The sequence below is a fragment of the Tachysurus vachellii genome, chromosome 7 (assembly GCF_030014155.1).
Source record: "Tachysurus vachellii isolate PV-2020 chromosome 7, HZAU_Pvac_v1, whole genome shotgun sequence".
In the NCBI taxonomy this organism is placed as follows: domain Eukaryota; kingdom Metazoa; phylum Chordata; class Actinopteri; order Siluriformes; family Bagridae; genus Tachysurus; species Tachysurus vachellii.
In genome coordinates, this window is record NC_083466.1 from 14273677 (window position 1) to 14292855 (window position 19179).

Sequence of the window (19179 nt, forward strand, 5' to 3'; positions counted from 1 at the left end):
TAAAAGCCCTCTTTTAGATAAGAATGGGTTTGTGAATGCCTACGCTTTGTACCTTTGTTTAATCTTCTACCCAAAACTGAGTGAGCTCTCCATCCTTTCCTTCTCCCTTTCCCTTATACACTTCTCGTACTTATCTTCTCTTCATTCATATTTACTGTTTCTATTAACACCTCTCTCTCTCTCTCTCTCTCTCTCTCTCTCTCTAATAAATCTCAGCACTGCCCCTTTCTCACCCAGTAGCTCTCCCCAAAACGTCACAGCAATTAAAGCCCTCATAAAATGGCGCCATGAAGTCCTAAAGTGTGTGTGTGTGTGTATACTGTCATCCTGTATATGTGTGTGTGTTTGTGTCTGTGTGTATTAACACGTCCTTGAGGGGGCAAAAGAGGAGCTAGTTATTGATTGCAGGTCCCTGTACAAACAACACACACTGCAGGCTGTTGATTTCTCCAGCCCACTGCAATCTCCCCTTCTCTCTCTCTCGCTCTCTCTCTCTCTCTGTCTCTCTCTCATTCTGTCTCTCTCTCTCTCTCTCTAATCTCCCCCCTCATCTGCTGAACGCCTTTTCATTGAACCAATATCACTCTTCCCTTGTCCTCAAACTTGGTATAACCTGAAGCCAGGTTTAAAAAAACACTAGATTAGAGTATAAGTGGCATTAAAGTGCACTTCAGTGAGAATGTATTCAATATTCACTAGTGATATTTGCAGTTAATGAAATAACAAGAGCGGGACACGGCACTCCATCTTAAGTGCAGAACATACCACTCAGGTCTGCTTGTACAGAGCAAAATACCCGAGGGGCTTCTCTCTTAAAGGAGCTTGTTAGAGTGTGTGTGTGTGTGTGTGTGTGTATGGGGGTGCTTATGGGGTGTCAAGCACCAGGTGTATGCAAGCCCAACTCCTACAGCAATAAAACCTGGACTCACACAGATGTGCATATAAAGGAGCGCAGGTTTACATGCATATTTATATTATTTACACAGCTGTCATTCAGATGTGCCATTTACTAATGTGATTTATCCCATCGAGATTCATAAGCCTCAGCTCTCAGCTCAGTGTAACGCACCCGTGTATGTGATTGTGGTCATTATAAAGATGTATGAAGCTTGAAGGTTGCGGCTTTGAAATATGTAGCAGGTGTATAAAAGGCATCCAGCTCTTACACTCTTAGTTACTCAAAACACCGAGATTTTAAAGTAATTAAAAAAAGAAATGGTTTAATGGGTTTTTAAACAACAGTCTCACAGAATCAAACTTTGCAGGCAACCTATTTGTAGCACATTCTATATAATGAATATGAACGTTCTGGCACAAGAACGCTTGAATTTCAACATATCAAAACTTCAGCTGAATGAGACGTCCTGCACGAATGGATTTTAATCAAGTTCACCTCAAACACTTTTTAAATAAGATCGATATGTTATGCACACGCACTTAATGCATATGGCTTGCGCTTTTTAATTAGACTGGAATTTTCACGCAAAAAGTCTAATTACAATGAAAAAGAGATAAAAAATATATTACTGACCCTATTCAAATAATCTAGTAGTAAAGGTTAACACTGTTAAAACACGATCATACAGGACGTGACATTCAGAGAATTTGAATGAAAGTTTTATGTGTTGCTATGCGAATGTTAGTATTTAACATATAGAAGGTGTTTGAAAAAAAACAAAACAGTGTGTGTGTATTTCTGTGTATGTGTGTATGTTTGTCTATTCCTTTAGTCAGATTGTTAAAAGAAGCTGAATAGCTTTTTGCTAACTACAAGTAAACCAATTTGAACTTGATTCGGTTTCAGACGATAATGATTTTGTTTAGCTCTAACATTAGCTAATTTAGCAGACACGCTTTTATGGCTAATCCCATTCCAGAGATCATGCTGTCTTCATAACAAATATAAGCCACAAATTAAATTGTTCTGAGCTAACAAACTGAGCTCATAGTTTTTAGTTTCTGAATTGTTTTAGCAAAGAACCCATAAGGGTAAAAACACTGTTTTAAATACATAAATGTGAATTTAGTTCTGTGCTTAGACATCTATCAGTCCAGGAGTGTGCTGAAGAACATGATATAGTGACAATATCTCTCAAATTTATTCAGGCAGGCATGATGAAAAATCAGCTGCACTCTTTTAAGTGTTAATAACATGGCCCACCCTCATAGCTTCCACACTCACACACATGCACACACAAGCACAGACACACACGTATGAACACACAAATGAACCTAAATTATAATCTTTTTAGTTACAGAGCAGTCAGATTATCTGGATGAAGGGGGATTTGATGGTCGGAATTAATGTATGAAGACCCTGAGTACAGGCGTCACAGTATCTGCATAGCAATGCAGGCAGAAATGCGTCTACGGCGCACCACACTGCCAACGTGCCAAATGTTAATAATCTGCCAAGGGAGAAATCGAGCCTTATGTTCATTAGTCATTAAAAAGGAATATTTTAGCAGCAGACGCCGAAGTGCTTGAGTGTCATAACAATTTAAAGAGAGCGAGGGACACTAGGAGAGAGCGAGAGGGAGTGAGAGAGTGAATGTGATACTTATTATCCATGTAGGCAGCCTGTCTTGAAAGGGAGTTAGCTAAGGAGATCAATGCTATAACATACACACACAAACACACACACACAAACACACACACACACAAACACACACACAGGACAAGATCCACTGGATTTTGCTCGGTCTTGTCTTATGTCCTCTGAGCACTGAACAAAGTGTTAGAAGACTTAGCCATCAGTGCTGCTGTGTGTATTTACGTAGCTCTTTGTGCAGACCCCCATGGCACTTTTCCAGGAAGAAGATTTGTTCTGATTGTTATACTTCTCTTCACAGATTTCTCACACACTAGCTCACTCTCCCCATTGCATGACAGACTCTGATATGATGAGCTAAGCTTGTGCATCAGTGTGCTTTAAATTCCTCCTGGGAAGATGGAGTCAGGTGGTGTACATTATAACTGATGGATACACATTTTTGCATTTAAAATTGAATAATGATGCATAAGAATAATCATTGTATGGTGTCCTGGTGAGGTACAGTCCCGTCTAGAGTGTGGTCCCGCTTTGCCCCTGCTGTTCACAAGCTAGGCTTTGGATTTACTGAACTGGATGAAGCGGTAGCACTCTAAAGACCAGAAAGGAAAGGAGATTTGGAAAACTGAGAAAGAAGCAAATATGTTTTGAGGTTAAGGCTAGGGTTATGTATCAGATATTATAATACACAAGCCAGTGGTAATTTTATCACAAACAATATTGTGTTTGTGTGTGTGTGTGTGTGTGTGTGTGTGTGTGTGTGTGTGTGTGTGTGTGTGTATGTGTGTGTGTGTGGGTGTGCATGACATGGCCTAGTAATGACTAAAGAATTTTTTGAAGATGTATATTCCTGCTTGTACACACACACACACACACACACTCATGCACATTGAGTGAAGTCATTTCAGCAGCTGCACAAACATGTGGAGAAAAATCATTGTGGTGTGTGTGTGTGTGTGTGTGCCATGTTTATTAGCTCCTAATGTGGTTGGAGGGAGAAGCACAGCTGGGCTGTGAGAGTAGGAGCGTGAGGATGAAAACGGACATGACTGTCGTTCCTGTTTTTTACCTCCCACACCGGCTAGTTTTCTGCACTCTCTCTCTCTCTCTCTCTCTCTCTCTCATCACCTGGAAAAACACTGTCAGTTCTTTCTCTTTCTCTCTCTGCCTGTACTCTCTCTTTCCAAACAGATGTTTAGTTAAGAACAGTGGATGTTTATGTGTAACGTGTGCTTTCTGCAGAGTTTATCAGCTTCTCGCATGCTCACTGAAAGATCAGTGGAGTAAAGAATTCATTTCCTCAGACATTTGCTTCTTTTCAGGAGTCACGTGTGTATGTATGTGTGTGTGGTGTTTTGTGGGCCGACAACAAAATGCACTGAACTATGCTCTTTTGGATGAACAGATACCAAACAAGAACACATCTGTTCTAAGGGCCAACCACTAACAAACATCTGTCTGACTAGCAGGAGACAGAGAGAGAGAGAGCGAGAGAGAGAGAGAGAGAGAGAGAGAGAGAGAGAGAGAGAGAGAGAGAGGAGCAAAGAACTAGGAAAAAAGTCTCAGACAAATCATGTAATTAGCCTTCAACAAAAGTTGTACAAGTTAGAATATTGATAATCAAATACTTTACTCTATAATGTATCTCTAATGTATATACTCTGATTCTCTGATGTATTCTCGAAAAAACATTTTCACACCAAAATTAAGTGCTAAGCTAATTGACTAGCTAGCTAACTCAGATAATGTTAGTGATTCACAAGTTCACAAGTTAGTGTTGATTCTTATGGCATATTAACAGTTTGTCTACTGTTAAGTACCTAATGAAAATGTCAATGTGAATGAAGACACTGATACTGAAATCCTACTTGTTTTTGACCAATGCGAGCTTGTTTACTAGCAGTTAGCTGGATGGCTAGATTAGATAACATTTTTAGTTAGCAAAATCACCCCCTTTCCTCTCTCTCATATATATATATATATATATATATATATATATATATATATATATATATATATATATATATATACACATCAATTGTCAAATGGGAAAATGTGTAGAGATGTTCCTCTCCCATGTTAACTTACCACTCAACACAGATTATTTTACTGATCTAAAATGCCTTGTTTAGGGGTATTTAAATGAGTGAGAACAAAAGAGAGAGAGAGAGCTAGATGGTAAAGTAATGGTAAAGTAGACAGAGAGAGGGAGACAGATTCCTTGGCTGCACAGATGCTGTGGAATTTTGGGTCTAGTGGAGAGGAGCTCAAGCCCTGGCCATGTTTGTTTTGGACGCTTGTGTAAAAAAGAAATATGTTCCTCCTCCCTTCCAGCCTTCGCTCTGTTGCAACAGCAAACAATCCAGTGAGGCGCTACAGCAGCACTATCACACACCATGAGCTAGCAGCTTCTCTTCCCGCCACAGTAAACAGCTCATCTCCAAGCCAATTATTATCGGATTATCACCACAGAGCATGGCAAAGTGAATCTTTATGATTCAGTGACAATGACTTTCTTTGTTTCAGTCACAGAATTTCACCTGAGATAATCATCTTCAAGCTTTTTTACCTACCGTAATGTGCATAAGATTAGCCTAGTTTGTAACGACTCTCTGAACCGGAGATGAGTGATTGTGGTTAGTTTGACTCAGATTGAGTAGATACTTGTCTCTGGCACACAAGACACACATCAGAATAATCAAGCTTGTGACAAATGTTTCAAATTGATAGCTGATAACCTGACTGTTGCTTCAGCATTTTACCAAAAAGAAACAAATTACTGTGCCCCAACGGCTCACAGTGACACTGACAGAGGATTCATTTTGAAGTAAGCTTCATCAGAAACGCACAAAAGAAAATCCAGTAACTTTTGAAGCCCCCTATTTTTGTGGTCTTAAGATATTTTAATTCATTTTAGAGCTCTCCAGGGTTTAGTGAATCTAGGCCAATTAAAACTGTTAGAGTACTAACACATAGAAAAAGCAGGTCTGATGTCTGTTACGAAAATAAGCGACTGATACGGAAGCAAGATTGCTAGAAAAAAACGTGCTAATAAGAGAAATTCTTTATCTACTAAAGCATTTTGCAACATCTTGACATGAGAGTAGTGTGTCCCATGATGTGCCAAAGCAAACATGCTAACATGATTAGCAATACCCACAAAGTCAGAGCCTCAAATCTTACTTATCTATTATCCACCTTAAATCATGTAACCCATTAATTACATGTTGGCTAATAGCAAACAGTAATGAGAGTAAGAAAAGTGAATCTGGAGTTCTAGGTGGTAAACAGCATGTCATTTGCTAACTGAGATCCGCTAATCCCATTGTTAGCGCCATCAGCTGTTTAAACAAACTGCTCTCACTGTGCAATAATGTTTAAGCTTTTATTTTCAACAATTTGTACACCTTTATCCCATTAAAGTACACTGTTAATTGGTGGGGTGTACTACTTTTTCAAATTCTCTCAACATAAAGTCGGAAACATTGATGATATGTGGATAGAATCCAGTGGAAATGTACACGGGGCATTGGCAAGCTCGACTTTACCTAATGACCCCTTTCTCAATTACATCATCAGCGGTTTGTAGGACTCCTGAGACTTAAGGTAAAGATACTTAGCCTGTAGCAAACTGCCTCTCTATTTGCCACCTGCACACACACACACACAGACACATTCAAGCATATTTTCCCTCTGAGTGAAATTTTACAGTTATTGTACCAGTCCAAGTATGAGCTACATAGTGATGAATGCTGGAGGTTTCATGGAGAGCCTCCGAAAACAAATGCTTCAATATTCCAGTAACAGCTTAAGAATGTAGCAGAGAGGAGTGGAGATACAGATGTGTGTGACTGCCTTATAAATGATTAAACCTTATTTTTCTCTTTCTCTCTATAGCAGACATCCTTGTCTTGAAGAAAATCATACACAAACACATTGCGCCTGTCTCTTTGTTTCTAGTGCTCCACGAGGACTGTATCAGTGGCATGCACTTGAGCACATATATCTCTGCCAAAAGGAGCGTTCCCCACTCGCCATTCCCATGTTCTCTAAAAATAAAACAGTGCAGAAACACACACACACACACACACACACACACACACACACACACACACACACAAGAGCTGCAATTACCCTAATGTGGAGATATCTGGTTAGCATAACTCGTATGCTTTGTACGACTCTTAGCCTCTTTGTACGGATTGTATGTCTTAAGTCTCTAGTCACTAGGGAAAACCGGTGAATGTTTTGTATTCACTAAATAGTCTCTGTGTGTTTTTATATTCGCTTTAATTGGCTGATTTGTCTACTGTGTTATCTAAGCTGCTTGTCATAAGTGAAGTGGTACCAGAAAACCACCGGCCTTCGTCCAGAGGTGGATAAATTACTACCTCAGGCAACTGGTGAAGCAGATTGTGTATCCAGGCAAGGAGATTTTTATTCACAGTTGCCAGACGGCTGTTGATTTTATAATGTCACTTATCACTCATTCATCACTGAAAGAAAAAGTAATTCCTATTGACTTTTGCTAAAAAAAAATTTAAAAAGTATTATGTTTTTTTAAACATAATATGCAAATTGGTTCATATATTTCTCAATTCCGGCATCCACCCTGACGCTGTGATGAACATCAGTCAGTTTTAGCAAAATGAAACTTTATTTATGAAACATCATCTGCACGCCATTTCTTTAGAAAAACATATGAAGGTTTCTCTTCCAACTTTGGCTCCAAATTTGGCAACAGCATCATGTGTGATGTCCTTGCCATGTTTCCTCTTAAAGTTCATCGCAACCTACGGACAGCTAATATGCTATTCTTTTGATAAAGCATTCTTATAATCTAACTATCTATCTATCTATCTATCTATCTATCTATCTATCTATCTATCTATCTATCTATCTATCTATCTATCTATCTATAATATTAACTAAGTTGTAAGAGACTTTTTATGGTATAACATGTAAATCAAATTTAACTTTATTTCAAACTTAGATTGTTTTAAACTTCTTGTTGTATGTGATGAGAAAACAGCATAGCTCATAGCCAAAAAAAGTTAGATAAAAAACTTTTAGGTCAAAGGCACAAACATGATGCTACATCAGCACAGACATTATCAGGACAGGATTTTAAAAACATGGCTATATAAAGTCAGCCTCTCTCAGGGATTCAGGTCCTCAGGATTGCACATAATTTGTTTGCTATATATTTTTAGTTAAATTGTTAAATGACTTTTCAACTAGTTAACTTGGGCAAGCATGACAGGAGCCTGAGCAAGAAAATTAGAGTTTTGCCCAATAAAACATATTATGACTTTACAAAAACAAAAGCAAGAGTTTTGCCCAGTAAAACATGTTATGACTTTATTTATTTGTCCACTTTAAAATCTTTTAAAACTTCTTCAATTGAACGTTCAAGTTTCTTTTACTAGCACACAACAGCAGTGGTACATAGGGTCGGACCAGCTCAAAAATCGATAACAATCAACAAAATAACAACAAAGTGTAACAGGTGAACTCCAAGTGAAACATGGTGCACAAGGACCATGGTGAGTAAGAGAGGGTGAATTTTGTAGATGTTTGCAGGAGACTGTGTGCAAATGTTAAAACAGTGTGAATAAACTGTAACCAGGAGCAGCAGAAGTGACTGAAGTAGGTGTGTTACAGTAATGACAATACATTAATGTGTGTTAAGGAGTGCACACAGAACTGAGTCATAAAGTATTGTGTACATAAACATTACAGCAGTTCAAAATGAAAGCAGGAGTATTCAGCAGCCTTGTCAGACTTCAAGTTTTCAAAATATGTTTTCTTGTTTCAGACAAAAACTTGTTTCCATCTGCTTTTCTATTTATTTTCTGTGGTCAAAGCCATTTGTGGGCCACTCTCAGCCGAACACCTCCACAGTCAGACAGGAAACAGTGAACATTTCCACAATGTCTTATTTAGACTAGCATGTTAATTCCACATGTTTGTCTCAGCAACAGTCCCATCACAGAGATGTTTTTACCTAGTTACGGTAATGAATCACAGCGACAGGACCAGTCAGTAATTATGGTTATTTATCCGAGAAGCTCCCGAGTCGATGCCTAAATGAAAATGCTATTAGGCCTGAACATCTATTAATCAGTTATAGCAATTACATCGACTCCACCCTTCAAGTGACCTGGGGTCATGATGGGTCAGATGGTCAGTACTCAGCAAACGGTGTCGGATGTGGGAAGGCTGTGCGTGTGCAATTGTAACTAGAGTCAGTCCTAACCGTGTGCACAAAGCACAACATTAGGGCCCTATCAGGTTACTCACAGAGAACCCTGTACCACAATCTGTTCAGTGTGAATGTGCAAACAGACACCCTGTTCTGCTACGCACGATATTACCATAGAGATACTCTAGCTGACCTCACACGAAAAACATGCACAACCACAAGAAAAAACAAACTGCTGTTCCAGAATGAGGGCCAGCATGAGTAAGTGTGTGAATAACTAAGGCAGTGTGAAAACGAGAGAGAAATTATAGGGATTATATGCAAAAATAGGAGGGTGGGTGGAAGGAAGGGAGGAGCAGAAGAAGGAAGGAAGGAAGTAAGGAAGGAAGGAAGGGGAAAAAAGAGAAAAGAGAAGAAAGGAAAATGTGCGCACATATGAAGCTGATGAGTGACTGAGAAACAATGGAAAAGTTCAATAAAAAAATTGCAGCCTGGTGTAACATTAAGTCAGATTGGAGGTAAAGTCAAAGAACCAAAAAACCATAAGCAAAGCGAACAAAACGTTGTGAGACAAGAAACCTTCATGGACACACTTTAACTAGAAAACAACATAACTTTTGGCCTCTGATATTGCTATTTATGCTTTACACACACAGGGACACACACATATATGCAGGTACTTGATGACATGAAGGAACTTGTAGGGTGACCTAGAACACCGAATTCAACCTAGACAACAAGACAACAATGTACAAGTCAAATATGTAATATTTCCCTAATCCAAGACCATTAACAGAAGGATCTCTCTCTCTCTTTCTCTCTCACACACACACACCCTTGCAATTCTAGACACATTGTATAGTTTTTCTTTTCTAACCGAATAAACTTATAGACAAAATGCCTGTCTTTGTGTATGAATAAATAAACACATTCCCCTACCATTTCTGCTAATTAATAATTTAGATTCAATTCCATTTGTATCACTCAGAAAGCAGAAGAGGGGAAAAAAGATCACAACTTGTGAAAAGCTGCCAAGGTTACTACGACAGCTGCTTCTGGGAATCAGTGCATTATGTCGGGGCCAGGAATTCTGGGTAATGCTACTTTGGACCACAGATGAAAGCAGAGTTGTCTCTCGTGTGTGAGTTTGTGTGTGTGTGTGTGTGGTGTGTGTATTTATACAAATGTGAGTTTGAGTGCTTCAGTAGAATCCACTGTCCTGCAAGTGCCTCTCACACGAAGGTGTTAATCAGATTAAACTCACAGCTGACCTGAGAGCTTCTGATGCCTTCTTGATGGCTAGATACTTCTAGGCTCTTTAGCTTTATTAACAAAAATGGTCAAATATAGTGCTAGGATATCAAAAGTGAAAATGATACCAGTTCATTTCCCTTTCTGAATGTGATGTAAATATTCTCAAATAACTTGTATAACCTTTGCCTTTATAACTTCCTCAAATCCTCTGAGCAGCTTTTGGATCCTCTCAGTTCTCATATTCACCCTGCTCATTTTACCTCACAGCTCAAAACTCACTCTTAGAAACTGCTCAACTAATATGAAGAAAACAGACACAACTTATTACTCTTCCTTATGCATGCATGCATGTATGTATGTACATATATACACACACACACACACGCTTTCTCATACCCTTTTAGTGTAATACTCTCTCTCTCACACACACACAAACACACACACACACACACACACACACACACACAAAAGCCATTCTGTATCCCTTTCCCCTTGGTTACACTCAATTTCATCACAATATCTGTCTCTTTCTCACCCAGTGCAAAATTACACAAAGTTCTCTTCTACCTACAGCCTTGCCACCCAATTCGTCTGTGTGTGTGTGTGTGTGTGTGTGTGTATGATGATGCAAGGTGGAAATCACAACAAAGGTCTGCAGTACATGTTGCATGACAATGATGCAACGCTTCTTCATAGAGAAGGATGTAAAGATGTGGGATGAGGGGTGGGGGGAGATTCAGAATCTGCACATGACCCAAATCATAGCAGGGTTTAGTTGATGACTGACAGTTTTACACCGAACAGCACAGGACAGGACAGGAAGGACGTGTCAATTCCAACAATCTTTAATCACTTCAGTGCAGTTTCATGTTAACAAGCCTACTGTTCTTATATCTCAGCAGAACAAAGATTAGCAGCAGCACAGTGTGCATGGAGCACTACGTGTTTATATACACACGCATAAACTCCAGCGTTGGAAGCATTAAAGTGTCAGCATTTCTCGGTAATGCTCTATTGCTGCTGATACTTAACATCATTTAGCATTTCTTACACTACCTTAGATTTAAATACAAAAACAAATATTTTCATCAACTCATTTTTTACTTTTTCGTTATATCTTATACACTGTACAGGATAAAACAGCGCTGTTATACAATCTGTAAATCTGATAGAGAAAAACAGATTCAGATAAATGTGTCTTAGTAAATGTTAAGAATTTCTAGGACATATGATACAAAATAATGCGTACAATATAACGTATGTATGTATGTATGTGTGTGTATATATATATATATATATATATATTATACATTCCTGCTTTGTGACATTGTCCATTGTTAAAAGAGCACAAATAAAATTCAACATTTACATTTGGATAATCTGCCTTTTAATATGTCAGTACTATAAAGATGTTCAGCTGCTTCTAAATCCAACCTTATGTGAATCAGCCTTTCACAGGAAGGGAAATCAGAATCATTCTGATAGAGAAAATTAAAGACCGACTTCCTGTGTGCAGTCTCAAAGACTAAGCAAAGATAACATACTTTTTAAAAGCTAAGAAAAGATCCTATAAGGGAAAAAAGTAATCAGGAATGTCACCAGACAAGATCCGGGCTAGAGAAATGTAGATCACGTTCTCACTGCCTAAAGATCCACTCGGTTAAAGCCTCCACTGCAATTAAATGAATCTGTGAAATTAATATGTGGGTGATGTTTCAGACGTAGAATGTTCCTTTAGGCAATGAGGCACAGCAGATGTTCGGCTCATATGGCGCTGCGTAGTCGATGGATGATTGGAGGCTAAAGATCAGCAACAAAGGAATAATTCCTGTTTTGATGCCTCTCTACACTAATCTAATCACATCTAATCCACATATAATCACACTGTGCTTCTGTGATGCCACTTTATATTGTGAAAAAATGAAGAAAAAAAAGCCAGCTGTTTTTTATTGGGAGTTGATACAGGTGGATGCACAAAATAGATGAAGCCAGTGTTATTCCCTCCATCTTTCCCCCAGAAGGAAAGTACAAGGTTTCCTGACAACAGATTGATGAAATAGACATGCAAACTGCTGTGTTCGCTGTGCTATCTTTGTTTTCTCTTCTCTCCTACTTATCTAAAGCAAGCTTTAAGAGCTGATAAGCTACCTCCTGAGCAGCTAGTAACAAGAGTGAATGCACTCTAAGAGACAGTAGTAAGGGGTGGGTTTGGGTCCGAGTCAGCACTGAGGATGGGTTCAGTGAGGGATGTCTGCTTCAGTGAGAGTCAGTGAGGGTGTGTTTGATTTAGTCGCACCTCTTTTAGTCCCCGTTTTTTTCTTCCTTTTTCGGCATAGTCTTAGAGTCAGGAAAGAAAAACACACAATCTTATATTTGGTATGTGACTCCTGTTTGTTTTTCATCCCTAGGCAACACTGTTATTTCCTGGTGAGGATTGCCTGATAGTCACACTGACGCACTCACATGCGTCCACTCTCTCTCTCTCTCTCTCTCTCTCTCTCTCACTTTTTCTCTCTCTCTCTCAATTTCACATGCGTTCCCTCTGATGGAAAGTTGGGTTCACTCTAGAATGATAGCAGGAAAACATGAGTGTCTTGCTCCATAGGTTAATAACCACTTTCGTTTCCCTTAATATTCTCTTTTTCCTTTTCTTCTCGGCCTACTGTACAATTGAACTGAAATATTTATTTCTAGTTTGCAAAACTGTGCTGTGTCTTTCTGTGTGTGTTGCAAAGAAACTGGGAGAAATGTACGAATTATCTCATGTAATATATAGTGTAAAACAGTCGGACAGCTTATCACACAAAATTGTGTTTGCTTGTCTATAAACAAATACTATGTATGTAGAAATGTGGAAATCCAGTTAGTATATCAGTGTGAAAAAATAACAGGTTTCCAGAAACAGGGCAATTTGTACAGAAGTGAAATCAACATGCTTTCCAGATATTCAAAATGGTCGATGATGTAACAGCTGATGTCAAAACATGACTTTTGCTCCACAAAGTGAGATTCGGTATCGTATCCTAACATTTGTTCACTTTACAGCTCCCATAAAACTATCAGCAACGTAAACAGTGACGTCATGAACGTAATGACAAGGAATTATCAACGGAAAGAAGAAATCCTTCATTCTCATGGTGCTTAACAAAAGAATCATACAGAAATTGAAGTCAGGAAGTGTAGCATCTCGAGAGTGGCAAACATAACACTAGTCAGTGAATCATCAGTCAACTGTGAAAACTTGGAAAGTTTTGTTGTATATATTTTCCACACAGTCAACTACAAGACATTGTGCCTCTACAGTAGTTTCAGTACTGAATTCCTCTACGGGAAATAGGTCACTTAAGGTTACAAAAATACTTCAGATATCATTTCATGGCTGTCTTGTGCACGATGAAGTGTGGACGTTCCTTCCTATAGCTTTTGTAACATAAGTATTCAAGGACAAATCACCCTTTTTGTCCCTCTTCCTCATAGTCGCTGTCGTCTCCCTCCCTTCATCGTGTCCTTACCCCCTGCTATCCCTCCATCTCCCACTCCCAAGCATGCAGCATATGGTTTTCCGCTGCGCATCAGCACTATCTCAGTCTCTTCTTTTCCCGAAGCAAAAAAAAAAAGTGGGAAGGTGATCTAAAACCGTCACTCAGCCTGACAGCGTTAAACTGGAGGATGGAGGAGCGCGGACTATTTTGTTCTGGATGCTCCTTGCTTTGAAGATTTTCGCGCTTTTGATTCGGGTTATGGCGGCTTCTTTGAAAGAAAGCGTCGCATTCCTAACCTCTCGCTGATCTCATGCTTTAAGACCGCCGGCGAGACCAAAGTTTGCGCGCCGCTGTTGTTTTCAATTCCGACGCAACTTTGAGGTGGATCCAAGTGTATGCGCAAAGGCATTTTAGTACGGCCGCCTCTCTCGTTACGGTGGCGGCTGTGCTGCCGGTGTCAGTGAGCACTGAAAGGGATCTAAGCACAACACCGCCGAGAACTCCAGCGTGTTTCCTTCTTCAGCTGAAACTTCAAAGCGCTCTGAACTAATTTGGCCGGAGATCAGTTCAAATCGACAAGAGCAGAAAGATCCGGTGCGGGGAAACTTACCGTGGGTGTAGTGTAGGGTGGAGTTCAGCAGAAAACAGACACTACGTTGTATTTAATTGAACTGGCTTGGTATAGCTTTATATAATAATATTAACAACAACATTGTGTATTTCTCTCTCTCTCTCTCTCTCTCTCTCTCTCTCTCTCTCTCTCTCTCTCTCTCTCTGTGTGTGTGTGTGTCCTGCAATGGGCCATCCAGGGCCCCCTGTGATTGACTTACGTTCCCTGTGACCATGTGCTGGACAAACACTAAAGAACATGGATAATAATAATTATTAAATCACCCACTCATTTTCAGTTACTGCACACACAAACACACACACACACACACACGTGCACCTAAGAACAAATTAGTACATGTTTTTGGTCTGTAGGAGGAAACTGGAGAACCCAGCGGAAACCCACGCGAACACTACAATAACATTTAAAAAAACTCCTCATAGACACAAACTCAGCTCAGGATAAAACTGATGCCAACAACAACAACAATGATAATTATGTTTTGTCTCATCTGCCTTACAAGTGTAGTCACCTTTATAATATATACATCTATGAGTCAGCTTTTCTAGTCAGCATTTCAACTTTTTTCAGTAGGTTCTAGTCTCTCCCATTATGACTCATTACCTTTTTGAATTTGCAGGCTTTCAGCTGTTTGCATGCTATTGTAGGTCCCTATGGATAAAAGTGTCCGCTGGATCAGCTGTTACATCATCAACCATTTTGAATATCTGGAAAGCATGTTGATTTCACTTCTGTAAAAATTGCCCTGTTTCTGGAAACCTGTTGTTTTTTCACACTGATATACTTCCTGGATTTCCATATTTCTAAATACATAGTATTTGTAAATAGACAAGCAAACACAATGGTGTGTGAAAAGCTGTCCGACTGTTTTACACTATATTACATGAGATAATTTGTACATTTCTCCCACCACCTCCAACTCCCTAAAGCCACAGCTAAGCTCAGATAAGCCTGAAAGGTTAATTCATTTACAGCATCCCCAATATACAGTGTTTTACCTACACCACACACCCTTCAGCCCTATTCAGACAACATTTTGTTAAAATGGAACGAATGTGTAATTACTTCCTTTTCCTATTCTGGGATTTTTTTTTTATTTCTATATGAAGCTGTGCTTTTCTGCCTTCCAAAAAAGAATCAGCCCATAATACCTGCTGTTTCTGACAAACTGTCTCTGCTGTCTGATTAATTTAGCACTTAATCTATGATTTAACAAGCAGATGTTGCTTCCTGTGTTGAAAAAATAAAAATTGACCACTGCTTTTTAAATTGGCTGCATCCAGCTATCACAAAATGATGCATGCTGTAGAAGAGTCACTTGAGATGGTTAGATGCCATAATGACAGCCGTAAATATACATCACAAAATCATTCATCTGTGTACATTATACTAATGTACTTTTTTTGCCTAATTCTCTAAGTGAGGGATAAACAAATGCAATCAGATATATTTCTTCACAATTATAGAAGTAGTAATGACTGCTCACAGTAGCAGGGAAAGTTACCAGTCATTTTAAGATGACGTTGGTGATGCTAGCGATTCATCTTAAATTCTTCCAGACTTAGCTAGTGTATGAGTCTTACCCTCCTTACAATCCCATGCCATCCATCCAAAACTCCATCTAAAAGTGGTTTGGAAGTTTAAGTCACTGTCTGCAAAGAAATGACTTATACTAGAACTTCCAAGCAAATAGCTTCTCTTCCAAAAAGGCTTCTCTTCCTTTTTTTTCTTTTAAGATAAATCTATAACTCTGCTATAATCATAGGCCTATCCCTTATTCCATCAAGCTAATGCCTTATTTCCAGTTCATATATAGCTTTGGTTAATACTCCTAGATTGTGTTTAAATATTAATAGATTTTCACAGACCCAAAGCCAGTCACAGAACATCTCTTTAGTGATAGCCATCAGGATGCCAAAACATTTTAGACAACATGTCCATAAAATCGCTTAAAAGTAGCTTTAAAGTCTTCAAGATCTACCTAACACCACAGAGTTATTATACAAGATGGCTATGAATACACTGACTTGTGCCTTAAAGGCTGTTGGCAGTTGGTGGCTGTGTTTAATTAGTATTGTTAGTTTTTTCACTTATAGCTCCTGGAACAGTTAGAGATCTCTTTGGGTGACATCTTTTAGAACATCTGAAGTGTTCTTAAAAATTGCTTAGATAAACTTTAAACTACCTCAGAACAGAAGTACAGGCTACTGCACACAATGGTTAGGAATATTGGCTGGTGCCAGATTTGTTACCAATTGTGAGCATTATTAGCATTACATATAATATTCACAACAGATGCTGAAAAGGAGTTTCTCATTTTAGTGATCGCTATCATCCATTAGCTAAAATACTCTTTAAAACTGCTTCCATAGGTTTTAAAGTCTAACACAGAATATATTGTGCAGAATGGTTATGAATATATTGACCTTAAATACTGCCTTTAAACAATTGGTCATTCTTGGTGTTGAAACCACTTTTAACATTATTAACATTACAGCTAAAATCTCAAAGGTCAGCTATCACAAACAGGGCAAATTCTTGTCTGTATGACTTTCTGACAAAGCAATTATTCTACCATTCGGAAAAAACGGCGGAATTCCCCTTCAATAACTGCTGCAAGCGTTTTATCACAGCGGAGACATGCAAACAGTCATCACCTTAAAAAAACTACTTTTGTCCCTCTGGGGCAATACACCCATATAGTATAGTCACAGAAAAACTACCGGATGTTGGTTTGATGTCTTTGTGGCAGACCAGAGAGTGCGTGTACACACACAGTCTACATCAGTGCTATTCACTGAGGTTAACAACCAGAGAGCTTCATCGGTCATTAAACATCATAAACAGGGGTGAAGAAGGGTCAGAGAGCTTATGAATATTCATAAATAATAATAAAAAAATACTACTGAAACACCATCAACAGCCCATGTTAAAGAAAGCTGACATCCAACTCTTTTAGGGAAAAACAAAACAAAAACAAAACAAAACAAAACACACAACTCAGCTTCTGGTCAAGTGTCTCCATTAATCATCTCCACTAATCACATCCTGTCCAGTCTGTTGCACCACTATGAGCTACAATGACAAGCACCAGGAGTTTCCTTATTTATTTGCACAAATGACAGAAAACAGATTCGAGATATTAAAGAGGAAAGTCTGTAATCTACTGTCACTGTCTATGAAGCTTAAGTGATTTATTTCACAGAGTCGTTAGAGAAAGTCCGAATAACAAAGCGATGGAGGCGTTTCCCACATCACGCCTGACGTCAACATTCCTCTTTAGTTAATTGGCTGTGAGATGATTGAGCGACAGACGCAGCACCCACCTCCACCCCCTGTTTACACGCACACACGCACACACACGCGCTCTCGTACGTTTAACCCATTTAAGAACAGCTGGCTTTTTTTTTTTTTTTTTTTTTTTTTTTTTTTAGAGATGTCGAGATACAAATACTTGTTCTTATGCCTGCGTGTAGCTTCGGTCTCTTTGTATGGCTTTGTTTAATCCCGGACACGACTGACAGCGATGTGGCACGTTTTCGCACAACAGAGCTATTTCTCTTTATCTCTTAACAAATCCAGGGGTTAGTTGGTGCTCGCATTGGTGCTCACAGTGAGATGATTTTCGTACTGACCTCAGTGTCCGTGCGCGCTTTTGTTACCATGCGCGGCCCCGCTGAGCGCCCAGTCCTCCTCCAATAGACCTCATTTTATCCCCACAGACACACCACACAATCAACCTCTAAGGAGCATTAAATTACTGATCCACAACGCGGTTCTGTAGCCGCTCTGTGACAGATCTCATAAGGATCAGGAAGCTGGGTCCTTAGAGAGCCTTTCATTCCACAGCGATGTTAAATAGGCAAACCAAGCCGGTGATCACGGCAATAAGGGACTTAATAACGTGTGCTGAAGGTGCGTGAGACGGTGCGGGTTAATCTTTAATGCACCGTTCCAGCCTTATCTAGCGCGCGCGCACGCACGCACACACACACACACACACAAACACACGCACACACACGCATACACACATTGCCCTGATGATTTCTCACTTCAAGTTTTCAACCATCATTAACAGCAAAGCTGAACAATCCACTTCACCTCGAAGTTTAATTCCACATCCACTGTGTGTAAAAGGACAAAGTGAACCACAGGGTGAAGTTTAAACGCCTTCAATTAGCCTCCTCGGCTGTCATTACTCTCTCTTACACACACACACACACACACACACACACACACAGCACATCAGAAGAAAGCTGGTGCTCAACAAGAGCAATTACAAACTCGTTTACTTACTAATGGGTCCATGCGAGGTGAATCTAGCCGCTGAGAGACCAGGAGCATCTTGGAGCGATGGGATTAAATCCACTTTTGTTTCAATGTGTCAACAATCACAAGAAAAAACATATTAACGATCGAGATCAAAGAAAATGAAGCACTCTGTATTTAGACAAAAATCGGTCGCTTGCTGTGTGACTGAAAACAAAACTGTGTTGAGTCCAAAACAACAGCTAATTGAACATTCCGTCCAGGTATCAGACAAGTTCATCAGACTAAACGGCAGCGGCAGACTGGAACAGCTCGAGCGTGTGTAGTCTGTCTCACTCTCACAGTGCTGCTCTCACCGGCTTCCTGAATCGGGGGCGGAGAAACCGGGGATAGACACGCCCACGCAACAAAAGAGGCGGAGAAACCGGTGATAGACACGCCCACATAGTAACAAATACGGATAAATCTGGGATAGCCACGCCCACACAACAACAAATGTGGAGAAACCGGGGATAGCCACGCCCACACAGTAACAAATGCGGAGAAACCGGGGATAGTCACGCCCACACAGCTACAGAGGCGGAGAACCGGGTTTCACATGCTAGAAGTCTCTTAAAGAGACAGGCGCTCCATTTCCCCCCAGGGGACCTGTTCGGCAGAGGTACTGGAGATATGAGCTAAGTGAGACATGGTTTGCTGGCCCTAGTGGTCAAATAGTATACAAATCCATTAATATTTATTTTCAAAAGTAGGACAATGAGAAGGCACATCAATGTCATTCATTCAT

The 19179-nt window shown here is 39.6% G+C and overlaps 1 protein-coding gene across 1 annotated transcript in view; it reads right to left on the reverse strand.

Moving 5' to 3' along the window:
* Positions 1 to 18732, reverse strand: part of si:ch73-211e3.1 (mastermind-like domain-containing protein 1) — a 64881-nt gene extending 46149 nt beyond the window's left edge. The window contains exon 1 of the mRNA XM_060874514.1: positions 18420 to 18732. Within this exon, the coding sequence (XP_060730497.1) occupies positions 18420 to 18467 (48 nt within the window). The 5' untranslated portion in view covers positions 18468 to 18732. The remainder of the gene's footprint in view (positions 1 to 18419) is intronic.
* Positions 18733 to 19179: the final 447 nt, after the last annotated feature.